The 22,972-nt window shown below is 53.6% G+C and overlaps 5 protein-coding genes across 5 annotated transcripts; 1 reads left to right on the forward strand and 4 right to left on the reverse strand.

Annotated features, from left to right (window-relative positions):
• Positions 1 to 107: 107 nt before the first annotated feature.
• Positions 108 to 1,006, reverse strand: PG998_002460 (uncharacterized protein; the record flags this gene model as incomplete). Its single annotated transcript, XM_066869278.1, has 2 exons — positions 108 to 695; positions 812 to 1,006. 2 exons carry the CDS (start codon positions 1,004 to 1,006, stop codon positions 108 to 110), a joined length of 783 nt encoding a protein of 260 aa, XP_066737693.1.
• Positions 1,007 to 2,408: 1,402 nt separating this feature from the next.
• On the forward strand, positions 2,409 to 4,599 carry PG998_002461 (uncharacterized protein; the record flags this gene model as incomplete). The annotated part of the gene is made up of 3 exons (XM_066869279.1): positions 2,409 to 3,100; positions 3,169 to 3,685; positions 3,817 to 4,599. The coding sequence occupies 3 exons, from the start codon at positions 2,409 to 2,411 to the stop codon at positions 4,597 to 4,599; spliced, it is 1,992 nt and encodes a 663-aa protein (XP_066737694.1).
• An 887-nt stretch (positions 4,600 to 5,486) lies between these two features.
• Positions 5,487 to 8,279, reverse strand: PG998_002462 (uncharacterized protein; the record flags this gene model as incomplete). The annotated part of the gene is made up of 3 exons (XM_066869280.1): positions 5,487 to 6,191; positions 6,223 to 7,349; positions 7,394 to 8,279. 3 exons carry the CDS (start codon positions 8,277 to 8,279, stop codon positions 5,487 to 5,489), a joined length of 2,718 nt encoding a protein of 905 aa, XP_066737695.1.
• Positions 8,280 to 9,653: 1,374 nt separating this feature from the next.
• On the reverse strand, positions 9,654 to 10,864 carry PG998_002463 (uncharacterized protein; the record flags this gene model as incomplete). Its single annotated transcript, XM_066869281.1, has 3 exons — positions 9,654 to 10,313; positions 10,371 to 10,452; positions 10,527 to 10,864. The coding sequence occupies 3 exons, from the start codon at positions 10,862 to 10,864 to the stop codon at positions 9,654 to 9,656; spliced, it is 1,080 nt and encodes a 359-aa protein (XP_066737696.1).
• A 1,618-nt stretch (positions 10,865 to 12,482) lies between these two features.
• On the reverse strand, positions 12,483 to 14,159 carry PG998_002464 (uncharacterized protein; the record flags this gene model as incomplete). The annotated part of the gene is made up of 3 exons (XM_066869282.1): positions 12,483 to 13,293; positions 13,466 to 14,055; positions 14,145 to 14,159. 3 exons carry the CDS (start codon positions 14,157 to 14,159, stop codon positions 12,483 to 12,485), a joined length of 1,416 nt encoding a protein of 471 aa, XP_066737697.1.
• Positions 14,160 to 22,972: the final 8,813 nt, after the last annotated feature.

The raw sequence follows: 22,972 nt of genomic DNA on the forward strand, positions 1-22,972 counted from the left end.
AGGAGAGTCAATTCCAAGTTCCAAGTCATTCACATGCGCGCGCTTGCGATTTATGCTGCTATATTATACAAGATGAACCCCATGGTGACACTCATGCCCGATTTCGCTTATAGCTTGTGACGCTTCGCCCCAGAAGCAAGTTTCGCGAATTCTGCCTGCGGGATACCGGTCATGAACCTGTCCAAGCCGGCAAACACCTCGGCCACATTCTGGGCATCCATAATCTCCTTCTCCGGCTTCCGGATGAGCGCCTTGATGCCGGTCAGGCTGTCGCCGACGAGATGGGCGCCGAGGCGCTCGTCGATCTCGTGGAGCACGGCGGCGCGGAACTTGTCGGAGTCGGCGGCGTCCAGGACCTTGTTGACGAAGCCGGTCTGCAGCAGCTCGTCGCTGGGGATGCGACGGCTCATGATGAGGGCCTCGTTGGCCTTGCTGACGCCGAGGCGCTGCACCAGGGCGCGCGACGCGCCGCCCTCGGCGACCAGGCCCAGGGACGAGAAGGGCGTCAGCAGGAAGGTGGACGGCACGCAGTACACGAAGTCGGCAAAGGCCACCAGGGCCGCCGACAGCCCCACGACGGGCCCGTTCAGGCCGACGACCAGGATCTTGGGGTGCGTGTAGAAGGCCTGCGTCGTGTTCAGGTTGTTGGCCAGGAAGCTGCGCAGCCACTGCTGGTAGACGTCGGAGGAGCCATCCTCGGGCGTGGCGCGCGAGATGGAGACGTCGGCGCCACTTTGGGGGTGACGGTGTTAGTATCGGCTGTCCATATTGCAGGTCGGTAGGTAGTGATTAGAGAAAGAGAGAAGCTTACGCGGAGAAGAAGCGGCCCTTGGCGGTGAGGGAGGGTGATGAAGACCTCGTCGTGGGTGGCGATCTCGCGCAGGATCTGGGAGAGCTCGTAGTATTGGCTCTGGTTCATGGCATTGAGCTTCTTCTCGTTGCAGATGGTCACAATGGCGACGCGGCCGGTGTATTCGACCGTGAAGGTGCCTGAACGTTCCGTCATGATTGCAGGCGATGTTCTCTTTACACCTTTTTTGTAGGGAGGAGTCTATACAAATGCAATTGAACCCGTCTTGATCACTGGTGTGTCTATAGATTCAATCACTGATCGTTGATGATAACTGAAGGGGGCGGAACCAGGCGCGCAGTTGTTATGCTGTTGTGCCTCGGTACCTCGATAGTGGGTAGTGGGGGCATTTGCGGGAATCCCTGCACCCCGCGTTCTGTCTGATCTGCCGAACAACTCCAGTTGTCAGTGTCAGCTGTCAGCTCCCCCCAGTCTAATTACTACGAGATACATGCCGCCGCCTCTTTCTATTTCTTCCGTCTGAGGCGTTCCAACAGATGCAGTCAGTCAGTTGCCTTCTCGGCTGTTGCCCAATGGAAACCAAAGTCCTGTGCTGGTGGTTGCTCACTGACGTTGCCGGCTGAAGGCGAGCAATTGGTGTGGTGTGAATCAAGTAAGCTTCAACGGGATTGGCCGCCATGGGGTTCTTCAAGGAGAAGAAGAGGCGCAGCCTGCTTTCTATATTCTTAGAAACGCACCCAACTGCACCCTGTATCTCACATGTCTGTGTCGTCCTACCGGAGATCCGTTAGCTTCTCAATTTTTGTTTTTCTCCCACGCAGGCTTGCGCCCCCAACAGTGCAACATTCTGATTGGTGGATATCCAACCCCCCTCAGATGTCACAACCCACAGGGCGACGGAAGGGAGGGATCGACGCTACGTATCACGGTTGAGAGATTCGCTAGTCGAATCCAGAATCAAGGCTCTGGTCCAAGGACTCGGTAAGGATTCCATTGGCATGGAAGCCTACCGGACCTGATCCTACTACGCAGTTCACGGACCCTGAGTACCAAACCATCACATTTGGCAGAACCCAGTTTGTCCATATCGAACATCGTTGGGATATTCACTTTTGCCTCGTGGATATACAAGCATTGCAGATGGATCCCTCCTCTGGTGCTCCAACGATGCGGCCACTCGTCATGGAGTCCCTCACGCAGTTGGGTGTGATCGATATCGTCCTGCATGCGAGTTGGTTCTGCGCGTTGCTCTACTAGCAAGAAAGGCTGAATGGGGAGCACTACCTACTCGGACCGATACAACCAATCTCCAAGTCTCCAAATCTCACTGCATGCAGAAGCGTCGATTTTTCCCGTTCTAGAAAATAAGTTCGACCAACCATGACATCCTGTGGTGTCATTGGTGTGGTGGCTTGGCCGTTGGCAGAGCTGATAACGGCACGAATGGCCTAGACCCCGGTCACGATGATCCATAGAGAACCCTCTAGGTATATGAGCCTCAAGCTTGCCGGTATTATTTTCTTCCCGGGTGCTTTTCCTCTCCAAGTTCAGGAGGAGTGTTCTCTGCTTGTGTCCGTTCTACCAAGAACCTTCCATCATGTCTTACGCGCCTATCCAAGACTATAGCTATGAGAGCCAGGTGGCGCCAGCCAGTAACGCCGCTCCCACCCATTATCCCCAACAAGAGCATTATGCGGGTGTGGGCGACACACCAGTGACCCATCCATCTTTGGTGGCCAATGGCGTCACGGGCCAGACAGACCCAGCTGGCATTGGACTGCAAGAAGCCGAGCACTCTTGGAACGATGCAGCCTCCTACCAGACTTCCAAGCCGCCGCGAATCCACAGCGGCGGCAGCGAGACCCTAGTAAAAGGGGGCTACTCATCCGTTGCCGTTAACCCGATGAAACGGGAGGCACAAACACTGTCTCTATCATCAAGTGAGGGCGGGCCATCGCGGCCGTGGAACAAGGATGGCTCGTGGACCATCGAGATTGTTACCATGTTCGTCTCCCTCGCAGCACTGGCCGCCATCGTCGGTCTCATCGCCCGGTACGACAAGCGCGCTCTGGTCGAATGGCCTTACCGTATTACCCTCAACGCAGTTATAGCGGTACTGGCCACCATGTCGGTGACAACTCTGAGTATCTCTCTACAAAACGGCCTGTCGCAGATGAAGTGGATCCGATTCAAGTCGTCCAAGATGCCGCTCTCTGATATGGAGACATTTGATGAAGCCAGTCGGGGCGCCGTGGGTGCCATCAAGCTGTTGGCGTCCAGACGTGGAGGGTTCGTATCCTACTATTTATTCCAAGTCGCTCACACTATTCATATATAAGGAGCTAACATGCTTCCAGGTTACTTGGCTCTGTCGGCGCTCTCATTGCCGTCCTTACTCTGGCTTTCAGCCCCTTCTCGCAGCAGATCGTAACATATGAGATGAGGGCCGTCAACCATTCCCAAAACGCGACTATTCCTCGAGCCCTCAACTTTACAGGTGCTTTACCTGGGACAACATCGCCTAGTAAGCCCTCTCTCCCTTCTCTCAAGGACCTGTCTAGACATATCATCATCGTTATACTGATAAAAATCCTCTTTTCCCGTTTACTAGCTGGCTACGTCCCTGTCCTGCCCCTCAAGTCCGCCGTCTACAACGGCCTCTTTGCCGAAAATGGCCGCCCGGGGGCCTCGCTCAAGGCCGACTGCCAAACAGGCAACTGTACGTGGCCGGCCTTCGACACGTTGGGCGTGTGCTACGAGTGCGTGCCCCTGACCTCACTGATGACCAAGTACTGCGACGGCAGCCCCACGGGCAACGCCAGCGACTGCGGCTGGCAGGTTCCCCAGGGTGCCAAACTGAACGGCAGCCACCAGGTCTTCAGCATGACGCCTTATATCCCCTCGGCGACGGGCGACATGCCCCACTCGACCATCCTACGCCTGATCTTCATGGGCACCGAGGCGGCCGGCGGCCCCCGGGCAACAACAACCCCTGGGCCCAGCAGTGCTCGCTCTCGGCGTGCCTGCAGACCGTCAACGCCACCGTGACCATCGGCGCCCTGAGCGAGAACGTGACGCACTCGTTCGTGAACCAGACGGTCGTGGACACCACCACCCAGCCTGCGGGCGCCGACCTGGGCGTCTACGTGAGCGACAAGAACGCCACCTCGCCGTCCACGGCCTACCTACTGGGCCAGGACTCCATGCTCAGCCTGCGAGGCTGGTTCACTTCCGTCTTCGCCGCGGGCGGCGCCACGCGCACAACCAACAACTCGACCATGACCATCAACGACCGCACCGTGGCGGTGAACCTGACGGTGGGCATCTCGAACGGCACGACCTTCTTCGACTCGGACATCGTGACGGCCTTCTACTGGAACTACTATGAGTACCCGAAGGGCTCTGAGAACGGCATCGCCATGCTCATGGCCGACGTGGCGACGTCGGTGACGGTGGCGTTCCGGTCGCTCTGGGGCGCCGAGCCCGTGCATGGGGCCGCCGTCTCGACCGAGTCGTATATCCACGTGCGCTGGGGCTTCCTGGTGCTTCCCGTGCTCATCGTGCTGGGTGCGGACCTGTTCCTGGTCGGCGCCATCTACCAGACGCAGAAGACGCGCACCCGCCCGCTCAAGAGCAGCGCCCTCGCCATGCTCTTCCACGGGCTCGAGGACGACACCCGCGCCCGCTTCGGCAGCACCGACAGCCTCCAGGAGAAGAAGCGGCAGGCCCGGACGGTCCACGTACAGCTGGACGAGAGCCACGATCGGGGGAGCGTGCTCAGGGGGTGATGATGGTGTGTCATTGGCACCTGGGGAAACCGGTGGGAAAAGAAAGAATACACAACCCCCATGCCCCTTTCCGGACCTCCTGGCCTTAGTCTACCATGTTTATTTATAATCTTACAATGTCTTTCTTCCCATGTTAATCACTTTCGTCTTATCCTTAGGTCTTTTCGTGCCTCCCCTAACTCTGTCGCAATCCATCTAGTACGAGCCAGGCATGTCTTCATCGTCGTCTTTGTTGTTGTTGCTGCTGATGCTGGCCTTGTCAGGATATTATTGGGCTTGCAAAGATTCCAAAACAAATTCCTCCGGCTACGAATTTGATGTGGACTTGAGAAAGTTTGGTCGTTTCATACAGCCAGCCTCACCTTGCCTGACGCAGTAACGTCAATATAGAATAGTTACTGCGTTACATGTAACGAATGGTCGAATCATGGAATTAAGCAACCAGTCGATCATTCGCAGAAGGTATAACTGAAGGAAGCAGTGCTTTCGCCCAAGGGGCTCAATCGAAGAAACATAAAGCCCAAACCCACCAATGAAAGAACATCGCCGAGCCATGAAATTAGAATAACTGTAGTTGCATTTCCTATTGAACAGAGTGATTGCAGCAACGAATATCTTCCTTCCTAAAGCTACACATTTGGTTCGTTCCTTGTGCCAGCGAGCCGTCGTTCGCGAATACCAAACCTTCGCGGCCGATGAATGGCGGGCACCCATGGATTGAAAGTCCCCAACCCCTAGCCTAGATACCTCCTCAAACTCCTGAAATTGCCGTCGTGTCCTAAGAAATAGACCCCTGATCTGGAAGTCGCCCGGTATTGTAAACTCCAATGCAAATCGCTTCTGAAACTTGGGTTGTTGGATAAAGACATCATCCACCTATCACCCTATCACAGCTTCACGCCCCTGGAAGTGACCTCGCCACGTCCTCCAATGTTCAGCGCTACCCGGCATTCCGGGCAATACCATTTCGTCGTGCGGGCCGGGATACCAGTGAGTCCGACGCATTCTAGATGGAACCACTCTTGCTTGCAGTTCTGTATACGCGGACCTGTCAGTTTCTTGTGACCATCATCATGTATGACTTCGCGACGCTTGTTGCTGCGAGTGTTGTGACGTGCTGGGGATGCAGTCGGGATTGGAGTGGTGGGAATAGCAGTAGTAATATCAGAGGGAACACTCGAAGAAGTGCTTTCGGTGCGGCTCACATCTGCGTTATCACAACATATCATAGTGCCAAAGCTGACCCGGTTGCACAAGCAGTACCTCGCCTCCTCCGGGTCAATGACATTGCCATCTTCGTCCAGCTCCACTTCAGCCTCGGGTTCAACTTGTTTGTTGGATGTGGTTTTGTTCGGTCCACGAGGCCGCTTTTTCGGCGGCACTTTCCGGCTCCCAACGGCGCTCTTACCACCTGACGCCGAAGTAACGATACCTGGGGCCGGACGTTTGGTGCGCTTGGAAGGTTGACGAGGCTCCGGGGGCACCGGGGGTATTACGAGCGGTACTAGCGCGTCGAGGTCGTTCAACTGCAAGAATACCAGGCGGCTCTTGACTGCCTGCCTTTCCGCGAGAGACCGGTCGACGGCTGGACGCTGATTGTGGCTCAGGGACAGGGGTAGTAACCGGAGTGGTACCTCGAGATGAAGGCTGCTTCGGGGTCGGGTTAGTTGCGATAGGCTGTAGGCTCTTGTGGTCTTTTCTCGTCTCTCGCTTGCCCAGGTCCCGAGTAGGTGGTAGGATGGGCGTAGTTGATGTCTTGGCGGGCGTTGGGACAGGGGTCTCTGCCGGTGGCTTGGTGGGCACAGTAGTGGTAGTAGTGCTGGCATTGTTGTTTGCTGGAGCAGGGACAGGCGTGGCCGCACGCACTGGCATAGATACTGGCGCCGGGCTGGTTCCCGTAATTGGCGAGATGGCGGGCTTCACAGCTGAAGCAGTTGGCGACGGCTGTACTGGGAGAGGCACAGGTGTTGTAGACATGACTGTGGTAGGCTGTAACACCTGTGGTGGAGGCACCGGCGTCTCGACCGGAGGCGGCAGTGAATTAGGTCTAGGGATCTGAGGCAGCGGAACCGGTGTTTCAGTCTTTGTGCGCTTCACCTGGGGCTTGATAGACTGCTGGACGCCATTGCCATTCTCAATGATCTCGGCCTTGACCTTGGTGGGGATCTCAGATTCAGAGTCTCGCTTCCGCTTCTTTTCTCTAGGCTTTTTGGGTGCTTTGCTTTGTGACTGGGAGGACGATTGAGACGGGCCGGCTTCAGAAGCCTTCTCTTGCACGCTTCCAGCAACCGATGGGCTATCTTCATGGTCAAGGAGGCGGCGTGCCTTTTCTATCATCTGCCTTGTCGATTCTTCGGCATCATCGCCAGCCAACTTGGACATTGCCTCCTTCTTAAGTTTCTTAGCCTCATTGAGCTTCATGCCACGGTTGCTTAGCTGGACCTCCTCAGCACCCAGAGCCTCGGCGCTGATGGCGCCTTCAGGGGGGTGTTGGACGCCCGAATCGGCATCTACAACAGGTGCGGGCAGCGAAGGCTCAAATGGCTTGCCCTCATCCTTGGCCTTCTTCTCGGCAGATCTGTATGCCTCAATGCCGCGGCCCAGGTTCTTCAATTCTCGCGCAATCATAGTGTCGCTAGGTACCCAGACGGCGTTCTTCTTCATACGTTTCCTGAGTCTAGCAAGTTCGTACGCAGTCAGTTGAAGCCATGGGGCATCATGGGAACCCAGCACTGCGTTCTCGGGGGAGGCTGCAGCTTTGCCAACGCCGTGCTCGTAGATAGCATTGGCATACCCGGCGCCGCCTGCTGTCGAGGTTGGCGGGGTGCCTTGGGGACCTTATCCTTGGGCACCTTGGGGGTCTTGACCAGCTTGATCCTCGGCGCGGGGCTTGGTCGAGCTGGCGACACCGAAATCTCATCCTCATCAGAGCTTTCCTCGTTGGAAGAACTGTAGGCATTGAAGTCCACATCATATGGTGCAAGAACCTCGCCGGGGACTGTTATCCTGGGCGGTCCGCGCACCTTCTGGCCGTCCTTATCTAATCGGAGGGTAACCTTGGGCGTCCGGCTCATCTGAGGGGATCTGGTCTGCACAGGACTTCTTTGTTCATCGGTGGGGTAATTTTCCAGCATCGTCTGGAGCTTGGCCAGGATGGTCTTTGCCCGGTTGACATGTCGGTTAACATAATCAGACATGCGACAAGCTTCCGCGTAGGACGAGGTGCGAGAGCTGACAGCACGGTTGAGGTTCTCGGATATCTCGGCGCGAAGCTGCGCAGGCAGGGGCCGCTGGTCGGCAGGAAGCGTGGGGAGCTTGCTCCATGTTGAAGTCAGTCTATTGACGTTGATGGAGGAGTCGGCGTAGGTTTGGTCAAGTTTTCCGATCAAGGTCAAAGAGCGACGAATGTCGGAAGGCAGATGATCGACGAAGTCGATGTAGTCGGAAACGGTTGCTTGCGCATCAGGGTCGGCGCGGTCGGCGCGCATGTTGAAAGAATCGAGGGCATTGTTCCTAGTGGAAGTTTCAATGGGCTGGGCAGGCATCGCTGCCTCCGCTTTGGTTGTCGGCGACATAGGTTCCTCGTCGACAATGTCCATCTCGTCGCCATTGCCTTCGGCGACGGGGGCAGGCGCCGGATCGGCCATGGAAGGACTGCTGGCCTCTACCGCAGATGCCATGTTGCGATGCAGCGAAAAAACCAACTTCTTGCGACGAATCTTATCAAGAATAAACTACCATGATTAACGAGAAATGAGTGCGATCGAATGCGCGCGAAAAGAATGGAGTGGACGGTTGGTGATGGTTCACGGTGTCGGCGGCGGCATGGAGATGGTTGAAGTCGGCGTCGCAGGTCGTCAGTCAAGTAGGGAAGCTGTAACGCGAAGCCCCCCCGTCATTCAATCGCGTAACCTCGTGCCTGTGCCTGCAGCTAATAATCCTGGCTCAGCACCCACGGCCGGAAAAATATCGGCACTAGCTGCGCTTTTCAGCCTGGAGCCCACCTACTAACAAGCTTCCTGGGGGTGGGGGTCCAGAACTTTATGGGACGGCCAGACAGAGGCAAGAAACAATACTTACTTGACTTGATTATTGGAAGACGCAGAAGTTGGACATACACAGTTCTGGTCTATCAGGAAGGAGTCAGGCTGAGTGGATAGACTTCGCTGGCTCTATCTTAAATGTTGTCTGTTGTCGGTTCAATATTCAAACTATTCCTCACGTCAAAACTTCCCCGTTAGAAAGCCCGCTCTGGAACGGGAAAGAGGCTTGGAAAGATGCGCATCTCTACTAGCTTGCTTGAATACGTGTATGCATTCAAACCTCATTTTATATCAGATGGGTTATTACCCCGGATTCTGTCAAGCTGGGATGCAGCTATCCTCCCGCCAAGGCCCACAAGCTATATTAAGAGTCGTAGCTCGGAGGTGGAGCTCATATATGTCATTGATGAGCTCACGAGCTCACGCCATGGGGCTGAAAGGTGGGCTAGATGGGGAATGGACATGTAGCATGGGATGTAATGATGCAGGCAGAGTCATGTTGACTTCCATATTCAATAGGTAATTCTCAATTCTCTTCCTATCAACCAACGCCTCCATCGGAAATATAAACGGTGTATCATCATCTCTGAACCGGGATCAGCCAAACTAAACTAGCATTGAGAACCAACCAGATGAGGCTTCCCAAGTAGGTCTCCTAGTATCAAGTCCATCCTGTAGCTCACCAAACTACCAGCTGCCCTCTCAAGAAAACACAAAACTGCCCGACAACCATTTGGGAGTTGCAAAACTGGTGAAACCAGGGGCGGGAATCATACGCCAAACACACCGGGACCTCTATTATCTTCGCCGTGACACGGAAATTGAGGTGACTGTTCCGCTCACATTCCCCTTGGGCGTTTATAATGCCATTATTGAACAACGGCAATATATTACCCGCGCAAAGGCCATATTGTGCCCCCCAAGTCCAGGGGAACTAACATCAGAACTCTCCTGTTAAAACTCATCTGCCAAAGGCCTCGAGGTAGGAGAGCACACGTCTTCCACGCCGTCTTATTCGCTTCCAACAGCACCCAGGGCCAAACCAGTGACTGCTGAAGCACCGACCCAAACTGACGCCCAGGCAAGCGCGCCCGGTACCTCGGCGCCTTCAATAGTAAGTGCGGTCTGCAGTGTCGTGTTCATTCCAGTCATGGCCATCAGCAGAGCTGTCCTCTTCATCACCATCTTGGTTCTGTTGCTCCATCCCCACACGTTCCAACGGACCGTCTCTTTCAATGACGCCTCCACGGGATCAAAGTTTCCATTGACAGGCACCTCGGGTTCCTCCTCGGCCTCGGCGGGGGTGAAGATGAAGGAGGTGGCGGCGAAGCCGAGCGGCAATGTCACGGGGAGAAGGTTGAGATAGTAGACCTCATGCGCGGCAGTAATGGAAGGCAGATTGTTCAAGTACACGACCATGTACTGAGGCAGGTAGGTCGCGTAGGCCGAAAACAAGCTGATGGTGAAGATGGCGCCCGACAGCAGGCTGGTCAGCACCGCGATGGGCTTATCGGTAAGTAGCTCGGCGTTGTGCACCTTCGAAGGGTCGGCATGCATAGGCGATAGCGAGCGCATAAGACGGAATGGGAGGTACGTGGAAAGCGTCTCGATGCCGAGTGCGAGAAGCAGTGCCTGGGCGGGCGTGTTGTAGAATGCCGAGAGGAGGTACAGCTATCAGATTTGGGTCAGCCACAAGGTCCATGGAGAATCCCACCATTCATTTCTTACCGGAGGTCCATGGGACAGCAGAGTCAGCGACACCAGGTCGTTGCTATCGTAGTTGCCGTACCAGCCCAACGCGAGTTCGAAGCTAAGTCGCGTCCCCGTTAGCGTCACTGAGCTCTAAACATGAACTATGGGCGCTCGCGATTAGGGAAGACTTACATTCTCCAGCCGGTCAGAAGCGCAACCTCACTCCACGAGTCCAGCACTCGCGCGTGTTCTGCCAGCACGCCCTTGGTCCAGGGGTAGACGAGCGAGTAGCCCACCGATGAGAAGGCGAGGCTCAGGAGGACGACGAGAGGAAACTGAAGAGGCGATGGCATCTTGGACTTGCGGCGCGTCGTCATCTCGGCCGTCGGGGCCTTAGCTGGGCTGTCCATCTTGGCGATAGTAGACACAGCTGCGGACTCTGCGAGCTCCGGTGAAATTTCTCGCTCGTCAAAGTGCTGCTCCGCAGTTGCGGCGGACGTGTTACTCTGTGCCTGTCGTCGCGTGCGCATGGTTGGTGAACTTATTTCCCTTGCTAGGTAGGGACGGGGTGCTGTTTCCGAATGGAGAGGAGAAGGAAACGATGAGCGCGGGGTTCAATCAAGCGATTTGACTTGACTGGTTTAGAAAAGGGAAGTAGACGAGGGAGGGTCAATCCAGGCGATCGTCAGATTTGCAAGTTCAGAGCATCGAGATGTGAAATTGTGGGGAGAAGAAGGGTAGCTCGCCAGGTCGTTGGATGACGTCGGGCCAGACGCAGCTTAGCTTTTTTTTTTCTCTTCCCTCTCTTCTTTTCCCATTTTCCAATGACACGAGTCTGTCCTGTCTGCCTTCGCCAATTTCGGTCGCTACGCCAACTAGCAATTTGATTGAACCAACCACCAAGGCTAAAAATTGATCGATCCCGTCAATGTGAGGAAAAGGAAATCTTCAACCCCAGGCCTCAGGGTCCACTGGCTGTGTACTGTGATCGCCAACTCTTACTACCACGAAAAGAAGGTCGTTTTTAATGATGTGCACCCCAGCCCTTTCTTCCAGCCTGTCAGCTATCGACCACCTGCTTCTTGCATATATACTTCGATGGCCTCCCCCAACTACTGCCCAACTTCCAGTCTCCGAGCTTGTTTGCTGTGAGGTCTCTGCTGCTCGCTCCATCTACCTGCTGCCTGCTACCTATATCAGCAGCAAGAGACTCGACGCAGATCCATCCATCCTACCTGCTAGCTTTTCTTCTCGACCCTCCGCCTTACATCATCCTATTTATCGACCTACTGGACATCTGCCAGTGGCGGGTGTCAAATGTCAAGCCATGGAGAGTTAAGTCGTAGCCAGGTGGCGCAAATGAGCGAGCAAGTATGTTGACTCATCCCAACATCGCCAAATCAACAGACTACAAGTGTGGTGCATACACAGTCTCCCTCAAGGTCCGCCTGGATCCATGCTATAACTTGCCCTATCCTCCTTTCCTGACCTCTCTCCAATAAGTTTGTGAACTGTGACAACAGATTGCATATAGTCCCCTATCCTCTCGTCGTGGGACAAAGCAATATGAACATGACGTCCTGTCGACAACTTATATGGCAGCTCTTATGGGCCTCGCACATGTAAATATCCGACCCTCTGGAATTCACAAGTACCCCCGTTCGCTTCGCCAGTCTTACTCTACCTGCATCTCTCCCTTCTATATTTCGAGTGTCTTCCATCCCGGCTACTTCCTTTATATTCACGTGGTTCAGGTGTTGTAAGTCGGGCGTTTTCATTTATTTGACTTTATTGGGTTCATACAGAGACGATCGAGTTTGTCTTAGTTCCTATATTAGACATTCTACTCTCTGCCTCGTGAGATCCTCCAAGGATCTACTTGGGTCGAATATGTTATTCGGTGTTCACTCGACGCACCTCCCGATCCTCACTTTAACCTCGTGGAGCGTGCCGTCAAGGGCCCTCCACTCATTGGTGCTGAGGTTCGGTGGCGGAGCGAACCACCACTTTTGCAACATGTGGTGAATATACGTTTAAGTGGTACACAAAGGAAACAACAAATGCCATAATGGTGTCATGTCATCCCCACGGGAGTCAGCGTACTGCGCCGGTTTCTCCATGGTGCCGCATTTGCAGCCTTTCCTTTTCTTATTCCTCCATCTCTTCCATGTGTCCGAAGACACCCTCGTCGTCCTCTTCGCTGTTGCGAGCCCTGGAGCGACGGTCGTCTTCATCGTCCATGCTGCCATCGCTGTCTTCCATCTTCACGTCTTCGTCGTGACGAGTGAAGCGAGAAGAATCGCCCCGCGTGAAGCTCTCGGGCATCTGGCGAGCAGAATAGCTGTTGGCGAACGGGGAGAAGCTGTCCAGGAAGCTGGAGCTCGTGGCCGCCTGGTCGAGGTACTGGGCTGGCAACGGTGGTACTGGGGGAGCATCGCTGGGCAGCCTGCTGTCCCGACCTCCGTTGCTGTTGAAGCTGCAACTAAGGAGCTCCACGGCCGCAGCGAGGTCGCGGTCTTCTTGGCCAGTGTTGTTCATACCCGATGAAGGAGGGCGACGGTCCGCGCTACCTTGACGGTTATATCCGAACCCGGATCCAGTGGGGATACTTCCAGAGAGGAATCCATTCGACGTGGCCGATTGGTACGACCGTGCGTACCCGCTGCCACTGCTGTACCTCTTGGACATACTTCGGAACGGGTCAGCCTGGGGTGGTGGCGTGGTATCGGCCGAGCTGCGGCCGTCGTGCTGCTCAGAATAACCAGAAGCGGTTGGTGATGCCGACCCTGCCTCGCTGGCAAAGTCTCTGGCCGAATCGGGTGGAGTGGTCGCGCTCGCGTCATTGCCGATGACGTTGTTCATCTGCACCAGCACTGAGGCGGCCTCAAGAAGCTGGACTTGCTGGTGTTTGGAAATGAGAAGCTTGGATGTGTATGACCACTCGGGAGTGTGCTCCCACCTAGCCAGGGAAACAGTCAACACAATTGTCCATCAATCATAGTCCGGGGCTCGGGGAGGGAGGGCATATCCGGTAGCGGGTCCTTGACCTCAACTTTCTGACACGACTCTAGCCGGCAACCGTAACATGGAACTGCGGGGAGGAGAATATGGGCAAGAAAATGGGCACGAACAAATGCTTGGTCAGGCAACTGCTATGCTTGTATCCTTTGCCGCACTTTTCGCAGCGGAGGTCAGGGCGGTTGCTCTTCTTGCCATCCTTGGACAGTGGCTGGCCGTCACTAGCACGCCGAACCTTGGCCGTCTCCATGCCGTTCTCTCCGAGGTCCTCGCCTGACAGGTCGTTGGAGTCATCGTCGATGGCGCTCTCTTGACCCTCGGGCTTTCCGGATATCATGTATTTGTGGGTTGGAAGGCTGCCTGGCGGAGAAGGGAGGCTGTTGGGTATGGTCGACCGAACAAAGGTGGGTTTCGAAACGGTGCCGCGGCGGGAGTTGGCGGTAATGGGGAGAGCAGTCATCATGTCCCCGGCCTCGCTGAGAGCGGCTGCAACAGCCGCCACATTGGCCCCTGAACTGGTCATACTCTTGCGGCGTGTCACACGATGGGCATTGAGGGCCCCGGAGAGAGCCGAATGGGCGTGGGTGTGGGAGTTGTTGCGAGAGTGGGAGGGTAATCGAGTGTTTGCTAGGGGGTTCGTGGCGCTCGACAGCGACTGACGGTGCTGGTTCAATGGCCTCGTGACTGTTGTTGTCGACATTTCCTGTTGTAGCACACAGAAGTGATCAGCATCGGGTACTCAGTTCCGGGAGTCCAGCGCCGCCCAAGGAATAAGTGGGAATGTATACATACCTTAGAGGAGGCCATTGCCGTGTAATAGGAGTAGTTCTAACTTCAGTTCGACGAGAGCAGTAGCATAGATGCGAGAGCGTGTGTGGTTGTTGTGTATTGCAAGTGAGCAAAAGCAAAGAAGCAAGGTGAGCAAGCAAGAAGAATAACTTGTGGTAGAGTGGTGGTGAGATTCAAGGGCGAGGGTTGGGTGGATGCATTGGTTGGAGAGGGTGGTAGTAGCAGCAGGTGGTCTGGTGCGAGAGTGGTTTGGGTGATTGGGTGTAGGTATTGTGTGTGCGGCGTGTGTGTGGGTGGGAATGAAGGCAGGCCAGTAAGTCGAAGCCAAGAAGAAGTGGTGGGATAAAGCCAGGCCCGATTTGTCTCTTGCTCGGTGATAGAAATAATGGTAGTAATAACAAGTGGTAAATAAATTTATTTTTTTGTTCAGTCGGAGTCAGAGAGGGAGAGAGGGAGACAAAGGTCAGGCTCGAGTGGTGAGTTAGTGGTGGTGGTAGTGTGGTGGTGGTTTAAAGGGCATGGACAGGACCGGACTGCGCCTTGGTAATAATGGTATGCCTTGGAAGCGTGGAATGGGAATCGGGGGAGAAGAAGGAGGTACTGGTTGTGTACAAAGCGGCAGCTGCCATGCGCCGGGCTTGTTCGCGCTTCTCAGAATAGCGATAGTGCCCGTCTGTCCTTCCAACACACATACACGTATCGAGGGGATGGGATGGGACATGATGTACACCCATGCTGGTACATACATACATAATCAAGCCATTGCTACTTGGATTACTTATTGTTATTACCCCAAAGCCCAATGCTGGTCCAGGCAGAGGGGAGAAGGGGGAGGGGGCGTGTGGTGGGAAGGAGGGCGAGGGAGGGGGGAACCCACACCCGAAAGACGGACGTATCAGCCCAGCACTGAGCAGTACGTAACAAGCGCCGCCGTTGTCCGTCTAGTTGGTCGGGTACATTACAGTAATCAACTGTGAGGACGTGGGCAACGAGTGCGAGTGCAGTGGACGAAAGAGCCCGTGTCTAGCCTGAACTAACTGCTACCTGGACTAGGCAGGTAGGTAGCAAGTACCTGCCCCCCCAGCACACACACCAGCACACTCGCTGAAGTAGGCATGGCATGATTCTGCTGGCGAGGAGGTAGGCATTGTAGGTCGAGCGAGGGCGGAGGGAGAAGGGAGGTAGGTTACCGAACATCTGAGCACGTGCAGCAGCAACGATGGCAGCAGCAGCACAGTGTATGGGCCCAGCCCAGGCACTTTCTATTTCCGTTTCTGAAGGAGGAGGGGGGTGTGCGGTTCGTGATTTGCTTGCGTGTCCTTAGTTATCCTGTCCATACCTAGTAGCCCAAACTTTCGGTCCGGGTTCAGTTGTTCACTTCAGGTCCTCAGTCTCCCCACCTTTTCCTACAGCGCCCTCTAAAGGCCCCACCGGACACTTGGAAGCTCGCTGGGAGGCAGCAGGTACTTTAATCTTGTCAGGATTATCTCAGCGCGAGCCTGTAACTGTAGCTCGGGCTCCTCAGAATCAGGATAGAATGCACATCAAGCACGATACGTGTACGTATACTTATGGGATGCTTGGAAACTCAAATCCATTCTACGTGCATCCCCATCTCAATGGACCAGAAATACTTTCTTCGGCGCTCGATTCAACCAAGGCATGGGCATTGGGGAATTCTGCAGGAGTGCGAAGTAGGTACTTCTATACATACGTCCGTATCGTGCCTTGCCAACCCGCCTTGGAATTTGGAAATCATGTAAGATAGCTCTACGGTACGTGCTCAAAAAAGGAGACATGAACGAGCGATAAAGGAGAAAAGTCCTGGAGAGACCCTCGGCCAATTGTGTCTTGTGTCTTGGATTGTGTGCGTGTGCATACACTATACACATACGCATGCATTTGTAGGCCATACATATATACCTATGCTTATGTCAACTCGTTGTTCCAAGTGAGTGCTGTGTGCTACATGGTATGGTATGCATTGCAGTGCGTCCCGGACTCGCAATGGCTAAACCCCTCCATGATTGAAACGGTTCGTTCGCCGGACTGTACTATAGGTAGCGGCACTGCTACTTCAGCATAGAATCACCGCTCGAGACGCCGAATGTTTTGCACCGGATAGGCAAGGAATGGCTCCCGGAAAACAAAACATGGAGATAAGATAGGGTTTGCTCGTTATTTCAAATTTTAATTTTCAGGCTCCTCCGTTTCGAATGATTTCAAGTTCCAGGGAGGAAGCCATTGTGGATTATATACTGTAAGTACCTCCATAAGGCGGGCGAGATCGTGATCGGTTTGGCCTCTCGCTATGCGATGCATGGATAAGGTACAGCAGTGATCTCGACCATTCGATTCCATGGGCAGCCATGCCTGTGCCTGGCCAAATCACCAATTGCACACACTCGTAGACCTACCAACTGGATTCGGAAAATTATCCAAGCATTACACGTATGTTCGACACTATGATTGGACAGCAGCCAGCACTGGCACACAAAGAAGGGCAGGGCATGCCTACCATAAGCAGTGCCACAAGAGACGGGCTTTGACCTCACGTTGCTATTAATTCTCGCGCACACTCTTGGAGTTGGAGCCAAAGACGTTGAAGTCTGGTTGGACGTGATCAGGAACGATCAGTAATAATAAGAAATGAACCGACTGGGCCGGGAAAGGACAAGCTTCATTCGTCCATTAGTTATCTAACACGTACATACATACATACATACATACATGTCGGCGACTCATACCACCGGGGCTACCTTCGTACAAGACGGGACACGGCGAGAGCTACACAGTATACTTGCGAGTATATCTTTGCTCTGCAGTAGTTTCCTTCGGCGCATCATGTACTCGGTCAATGTCGTGATAGGTGAGAAAGAAAGTGCTCTTCCGCTTTTCGGGGCTGCCGCCAGCTCATCCTTCTCGTCTTCCCTCTCCCTCGCGCGGCTTATTGATTTTTGATTCACCCATCTGCACCCATTCCTGTATCTTTTTCTCCTTCTAGCACTTTCTACATCAGCTGAGTGTCTCGCCTAATCGCGGTTAGCCCAAGTACGTGAGCAACCACGCAATGTCGGGTGCCCATAAGCCAGAGACAATCCCGTAGCGAGCGAGCGAGTGATGGCGATGCGATGCCGCCAGACCTTGCCAGATGCGAGCAATTGCTTAGGCGATGCGATGGCACGCGTGGCTCTGGTGGCTGTGATTGGTGGGCGCTTGAAATAGATACTAGTAAGGGGTCAGTTTAGGGGCGGGCGGGTGTGAAACGAACAATTGGCAAAGCCCCGCCCTCGAGATTCCGGGCACTGTTATTTGATAAGGGCAAGCTTGCTCGGAACATCATCTTTCTTCCTTTCTGGCCTGATCATGGTATTCTCTTGGCCGTTCGTATAATGCCCTCCTTAAATAGTCAGCTGTACAGCCTACGTACTCGCCTGGTTATTTGTCCAGGTATTTAATTGGTTATTATGCCCAGCGGGGTGGACATTTACACAGCTATCATGCCAGTGCCAGTGGTCCGTACAACACGGTTGGCGATTCAGGGGACGTTGGCCTCTACTCTCCCATGTTTGATCAGCAGCGATTGTGTGAAGACAGGGCAATAGTCAAACTGAGCCTTATAATACGATCGTGTGAAATGAAAACCGAGAGATTGCCCACACGATATTCTTGTCACCGACCACGAAAGAAACTCCCGATCAGGGCATCGATCATACTGCGAATTCACGATTACTTACTGTCAGCCGTACTTGCAGGATGGATCCCGAATCCGACCTCCGAAACCCTGTCCATGCCATGCCACGGGCAACGCTGATCCTTACCTTGTCAGTCAGCAACTTGGGACAACAAAAAAAAGTTTCCAAGAATTGGCTGCGCAAAGATTCAACAACAAAACCCAACCGCTCCGACCAGGGCCTTCCTTTCACGGAGCGTCAATTCAATTGCTACATACGCAGCTCGTCGAGTTGGACAACGCGCATACAAATCTTGGTCCCGTATCACAGCTTGCTCCCTGGCAATGTAATCAGGCAGTGCGGGCGCGCGCAATCTACGACGGTGCATCCGATTCGGGTCAAAAGATCACGACTAGGATAATGCGCACTAGGACCAGGATACTTAATCTCAAGGAGGGGTAGTGCGGCTTTCAGATGCAACTCCAGGACTTGGTGCAACGATATCTCTCCACAATTCGGAGGATGAGTCGTTACGAGCCTTTGAGTTGCGGAGCATCCTCAGCAATCAAGTTGCCAAATTCCGGGGCCGAGCAGGGCATGGGACTGGCTGGGCTTGGGACCTGAACGATCGCCGCTATCGTGACTGAGCTTCGTTCAGAGCTCTGGTAATTTGGAAACACGGAAGAACGGGATGAAAGACCACTGTCTTCTAACCACCCAGCACCCAAGCACCAAGGCCTGTCACTGTCATGTCATGGCTGCATGGCTCACTCACATTGGCATTGACCCGATCGTTTTGTTTTACTTATTTGTACGAGTACCGAAGAATAAAGGTGATCTGGAAATGCCAGACCAGCGTCGATCATCTCTAATACGTCTAGACAGCTAGCCCTCTCCCACTGCAGAGCACATGCAGCGAGACCAGGGGTAGAAGAGATCAGCGCGCGGATTTGACTCTTTGGGACGCAGGTACTATTTAAACGTGGCCTGGTGCCCTCCCTCACAAGTGTCCGAATGCATGGGGAACTAGACCCATGATCCCATCCAGCCATCCCCTCTGCTATCGCGGGCCACGGATATCCTTTTACTCATTGGCTACTCGCCCATCCTAGAAACCATCAAACTTCTGCTGGCAATGCTCCAGTTTACAGTGTGGGCAAGCGCCATTGCAGACTAAAACGGCGATGCTTCAAACATCATGTTGAGCGGGCTTGCTTACTTCCATGTTATTGAGCACCTTGGCGCATTTCGATCTTGAGGCTGGTCTGACGTTTGAGGAAAAGAAAAGACGCACCAGGAACCAGGGCTGGAGGGCTGGTGAATGCCAAAAGGAAAGCCTACGAGTGATGATGACCTGAACTATTGGATCCATGACCTGAAAGGTTGACAGCTAGCGTGGCACGTAAGCTGAATACGGACGATGGATGACCTGTACAACTCTACACGCACACACACACACACTCTCTCTCTCTCTCTCCCTCTCTCTCTCTTTCCCGAGTTCACTAACGGCATCCATCTCTAGATAGTCTGTCACGGGGCTCTTCCATATTTTCCCCCTTTCGCGATTGACCGGTCTGAACTTGAGAGAGAGGGGCAAGGGGCTTTGGATTCTAGGCCTCGGTAGGGTTGGAAAGCTGCCCACGGAGTTTCACTGGCGGCACTTGACTTCCATCGCATCGAGCAATAGTTACCCTCGTCGGCTTCCACGCTAAGCGTCCGTTTTGGGACCGTTGGAAAACTGGAAAAACTCTATTATGTCCTCCGCTGCGAGTTCATGACTTGCCCCTGCTTTCTGTCCAGTGATAACAGTAATTAATAGTGGGATTCGACCAAAAAGAAAAAAGGGTAACACAGTGGTACTGAAACCTCATTGCACTGGAATATCCTCTTAAAAAAGAAGCAAGATCGCCGTTCGCTGCCAGACTGTTGGCAGTCGGGTGATCCCGCAGTCTAGGCGGGCGCTGATCAGATACTTGGTGCGACTATAGCGAGCATGCAGCCTCTTACTATACTCAGCTATACTGACTACGGGTACTGCACGGGGCAAGGGGCTACAGGATCGTGTAGGAATGTTACGTCTTGATGAGCTTCCGGGCCATTGCGTACAGCTTACAATGACTTACAATGAATGCGACTTGTACTCAGGCGTCGGGCACACGTATACTGACGATGCTGCGTCGTTTCCCAGTATGTATACCAGTCGTTTACGTTTTATAAATTTAAATGGCGCTTGCAGCCACAAAGACAAGATCGCGATCGTAGATCAGGTTTATTGTGGGCTGAATAAATCGGATAATGCCAACGACACGAAACATGACCGTTAATGACGGTGGGAGCTAGTTGATCATAAGTCAATAGAGGTGGATGTCCGTTCCAAGGCCCAAGGATAATAATATGGAAGTCAAGTCATAAGATCACCTGCAGCCAGTCAGTCAGTCATCAGTTCGAGGTAGGCAGGCCGTGAGGCCTAGACTTTGGATCAAGTGACACACACAAACACAACCTGGAAGCCCGGAACTTGGACTCGTCACCACACAGTACGTGCGGGCAACACCTCCTACCGTAATTGAACTTGGCACACCGTGGCCAGACAGGTACATCCATATCCATCCCTTGATCCTTCAGCATGTATGTATGTATGTATAGTTGACAGGCCGCCATGAACTCCACCTCGGTCTGTCTCATTGGTATATCGGGCAATATTTCGTGGTTGAACAGGTTTCGCAGCGTCTAGACGTATTAGCAGCCAATGAGCCTCGCTGTCTCCGCCCCTCCGTCGCGCAAAAACGGTCGCATATATACGGGATAAGAACTGAGCTGTTCGGCTTCGTTCCTGACAGACCAGATGCCAGAAATAGTCGAAGGATCAGCGTTGGCCCTATCTGCTACCCGCAATAATCCGTTCAATCGTTCGGTCGTCGGTATCCGGGCACCATTGTTAGTCTGACCAAGGAGTCGGGAAAAGAAAACCTGTGAAACCGCACGGTATTTCCCTCACATAATTATGTACCTGCTTTTTCATCGCTACGTTATTTACTTGTTTCAATATGAGCGTGGATTAAGCAAGCCAGGTCGACAGCCAGGTAGGTTGGATTAAGCAAATGGACGGCTGCGTACGCGCTGGTGGTGGTGGTGTAGATGGTACGCTGACTGCTTTGACACGCCAGGGCAAGGCAGACTTGGCTCCCACCATCACAAGCTGAGTCGTCGTCTCTTTTTGGCTACGTTTCCCAGTACTACAGTAGATCTTCCCTCAACACACATCCCGCTACAGATCTATCTCTCCTCTCGGGGCCTTTGTTGGGAAGGAGATGCTGACATGGCTGGCTGACCCGGCCTTCCGGGTCCTTCGGAGACTTCACGTCGTTCGAGATGGAGGCTGCAGGTACGGACACGTCTTAGTCGGACCAGAAAGTCGGACGACGACCCCTACTTTGCGCTTCTCCCACCACCGTGAGATTGCCATGCGCTCGCCATACAACTATCGAATGGCAAAGTTGCGCAATCCCCATGCGATAGTCCATCTCATCTCATCCCACACACACCGTTATTCTTTCAAGCTTCTCGAAGATGTCCACTGTATACGTCTGGCGATCCGAACTCGATCATCTGCTTTCCCGTCTGCCCTTCCCGAGATCTTGCTTGACCCCTAGCCTAGTGACTAGGCGGACAGGCTAGATAGAGCGTAGCTGTGTTGTCTTAGTGATGAACTGGACATTGCTATTGTGTTGCTATCAACGCTATGCGACTATGTATCTGTACTACGATATGTGAGCGTTCATGCGTCGGTGAACAGTCTCTCATTACTCCCGCTCCACCCCCTCCGTAGTCTTTGCGGATTTTCCAGTTTGGATACAAGTACGATGGAGTTGACAGGTTTACGAAGTGTGAGTCACAAACCAACCACCTCCAGCGCTCACCGTTATCTTGGAGTGGATATCCCGCGAAAATAGTCCCAGAACCAATTTCCCTTCAATGACGTCGCTCTTCCATAAGCCGACCAGGGAAAAAAAGGTGACCTGTATTTTTTCGGACTGCTCCTCCACGCTTCGGCGCTGGCCGAGTTATCTACTTGACATAGCGCGGGAGATTATCATCACCCCTCATACTAGCAAGGACGACCTTACCTCTCCAAGAGGAGGCACATTATCTGTTACGTTTCTTGCTCGAGATTATTATTGAGGTTGTCCGCTTTTTTTATTTATTCTGCCCAACGTCTCGTCTCTTAGGTAAACCGGTGTCGTCATAACGCCTGATAATTATTGACCTGTTGCAAAAGGAGCTCCATCAAATTGCGCACCCACTATTGCAGGAGGGTCTCCTCACCATCCCCCTTGACGCGGCCGCGTAAAGTTACAACCCGTACCCGGTGCCTGCCTTGCTGCCACGCGTGCGAATCCGTGGGACCCGTTTACGGCATGGACGCTGTTTCGAAATTTGTTCATAGCTTCTAGCTTCAAGTCTTCTCAGGGGGGTTGACGAAGAGCACGAATCGTACCAGGAACGAAGGGGAAGAAGGCTGGATTGGGGCGGAAGTCAAGCAAAGCCTCCCCGTCGCTCGCTAGAGGGCACGATGTTTCGCGCAGCAGCAAGCCCCGCACATCCGCCTGCTGTGATTGTGGCAGAGGTATTTTGTCGCTCCAGGGAACCAACATTCCATTGCACTTTGCGTGTTTGGTTGAAACAACCTAATAAAGTAAAATACAACATACTTGCATACACATAACGTGTTAGGTTGTGAAAAGCGTAGTAAGTATTCGGTCGTTGTTGCACATACATACATATGAATGGAACAACTGGCCTGGGCCACTTATTACTGGTATCCCTGTAACATTGTGCAGACACAAGCCCATACTTAGAAACAACATCCAAACCATGGGCGGGCGCGCCCAAGCAAGCAAATTCAATATAATCCAACTGCCGAAATAATCCCTACCCACCCATGAGCACACCACCTACCCACAAACATCCCACAATCTTCCGCCTCGGGACAAGTACGCCCAACGATTTTCGCGATACGGTTCCGGTTCCCTCTTCCGTCGTAGCTAGCAGTCTGCGTGTCTGGTCTGGCCGGGTCTGATAGGATAGGGAATGGAATAGGAGAAGAAGGCCTTGCGCAACCAATCATCCATCCATCCGAAGCGGAGTCGTCTGTCT

This window comes from Apiospora kogelbergensis (genome assembly GCF_038363985.1).
Source record: "Apiospora kogelbergensis strain CBS 113332 chromosome Unknown utg000001l_segment0_segment0, whole genome shotgun sequence".
Classification (NCBI taxonomy): Eukaryota; Fungi; Ascomycota; class Sordariomycetes; order Amphisphaeriales; family Apiosporaceae; genus Apiospora; species Apiospora kogelbergensis.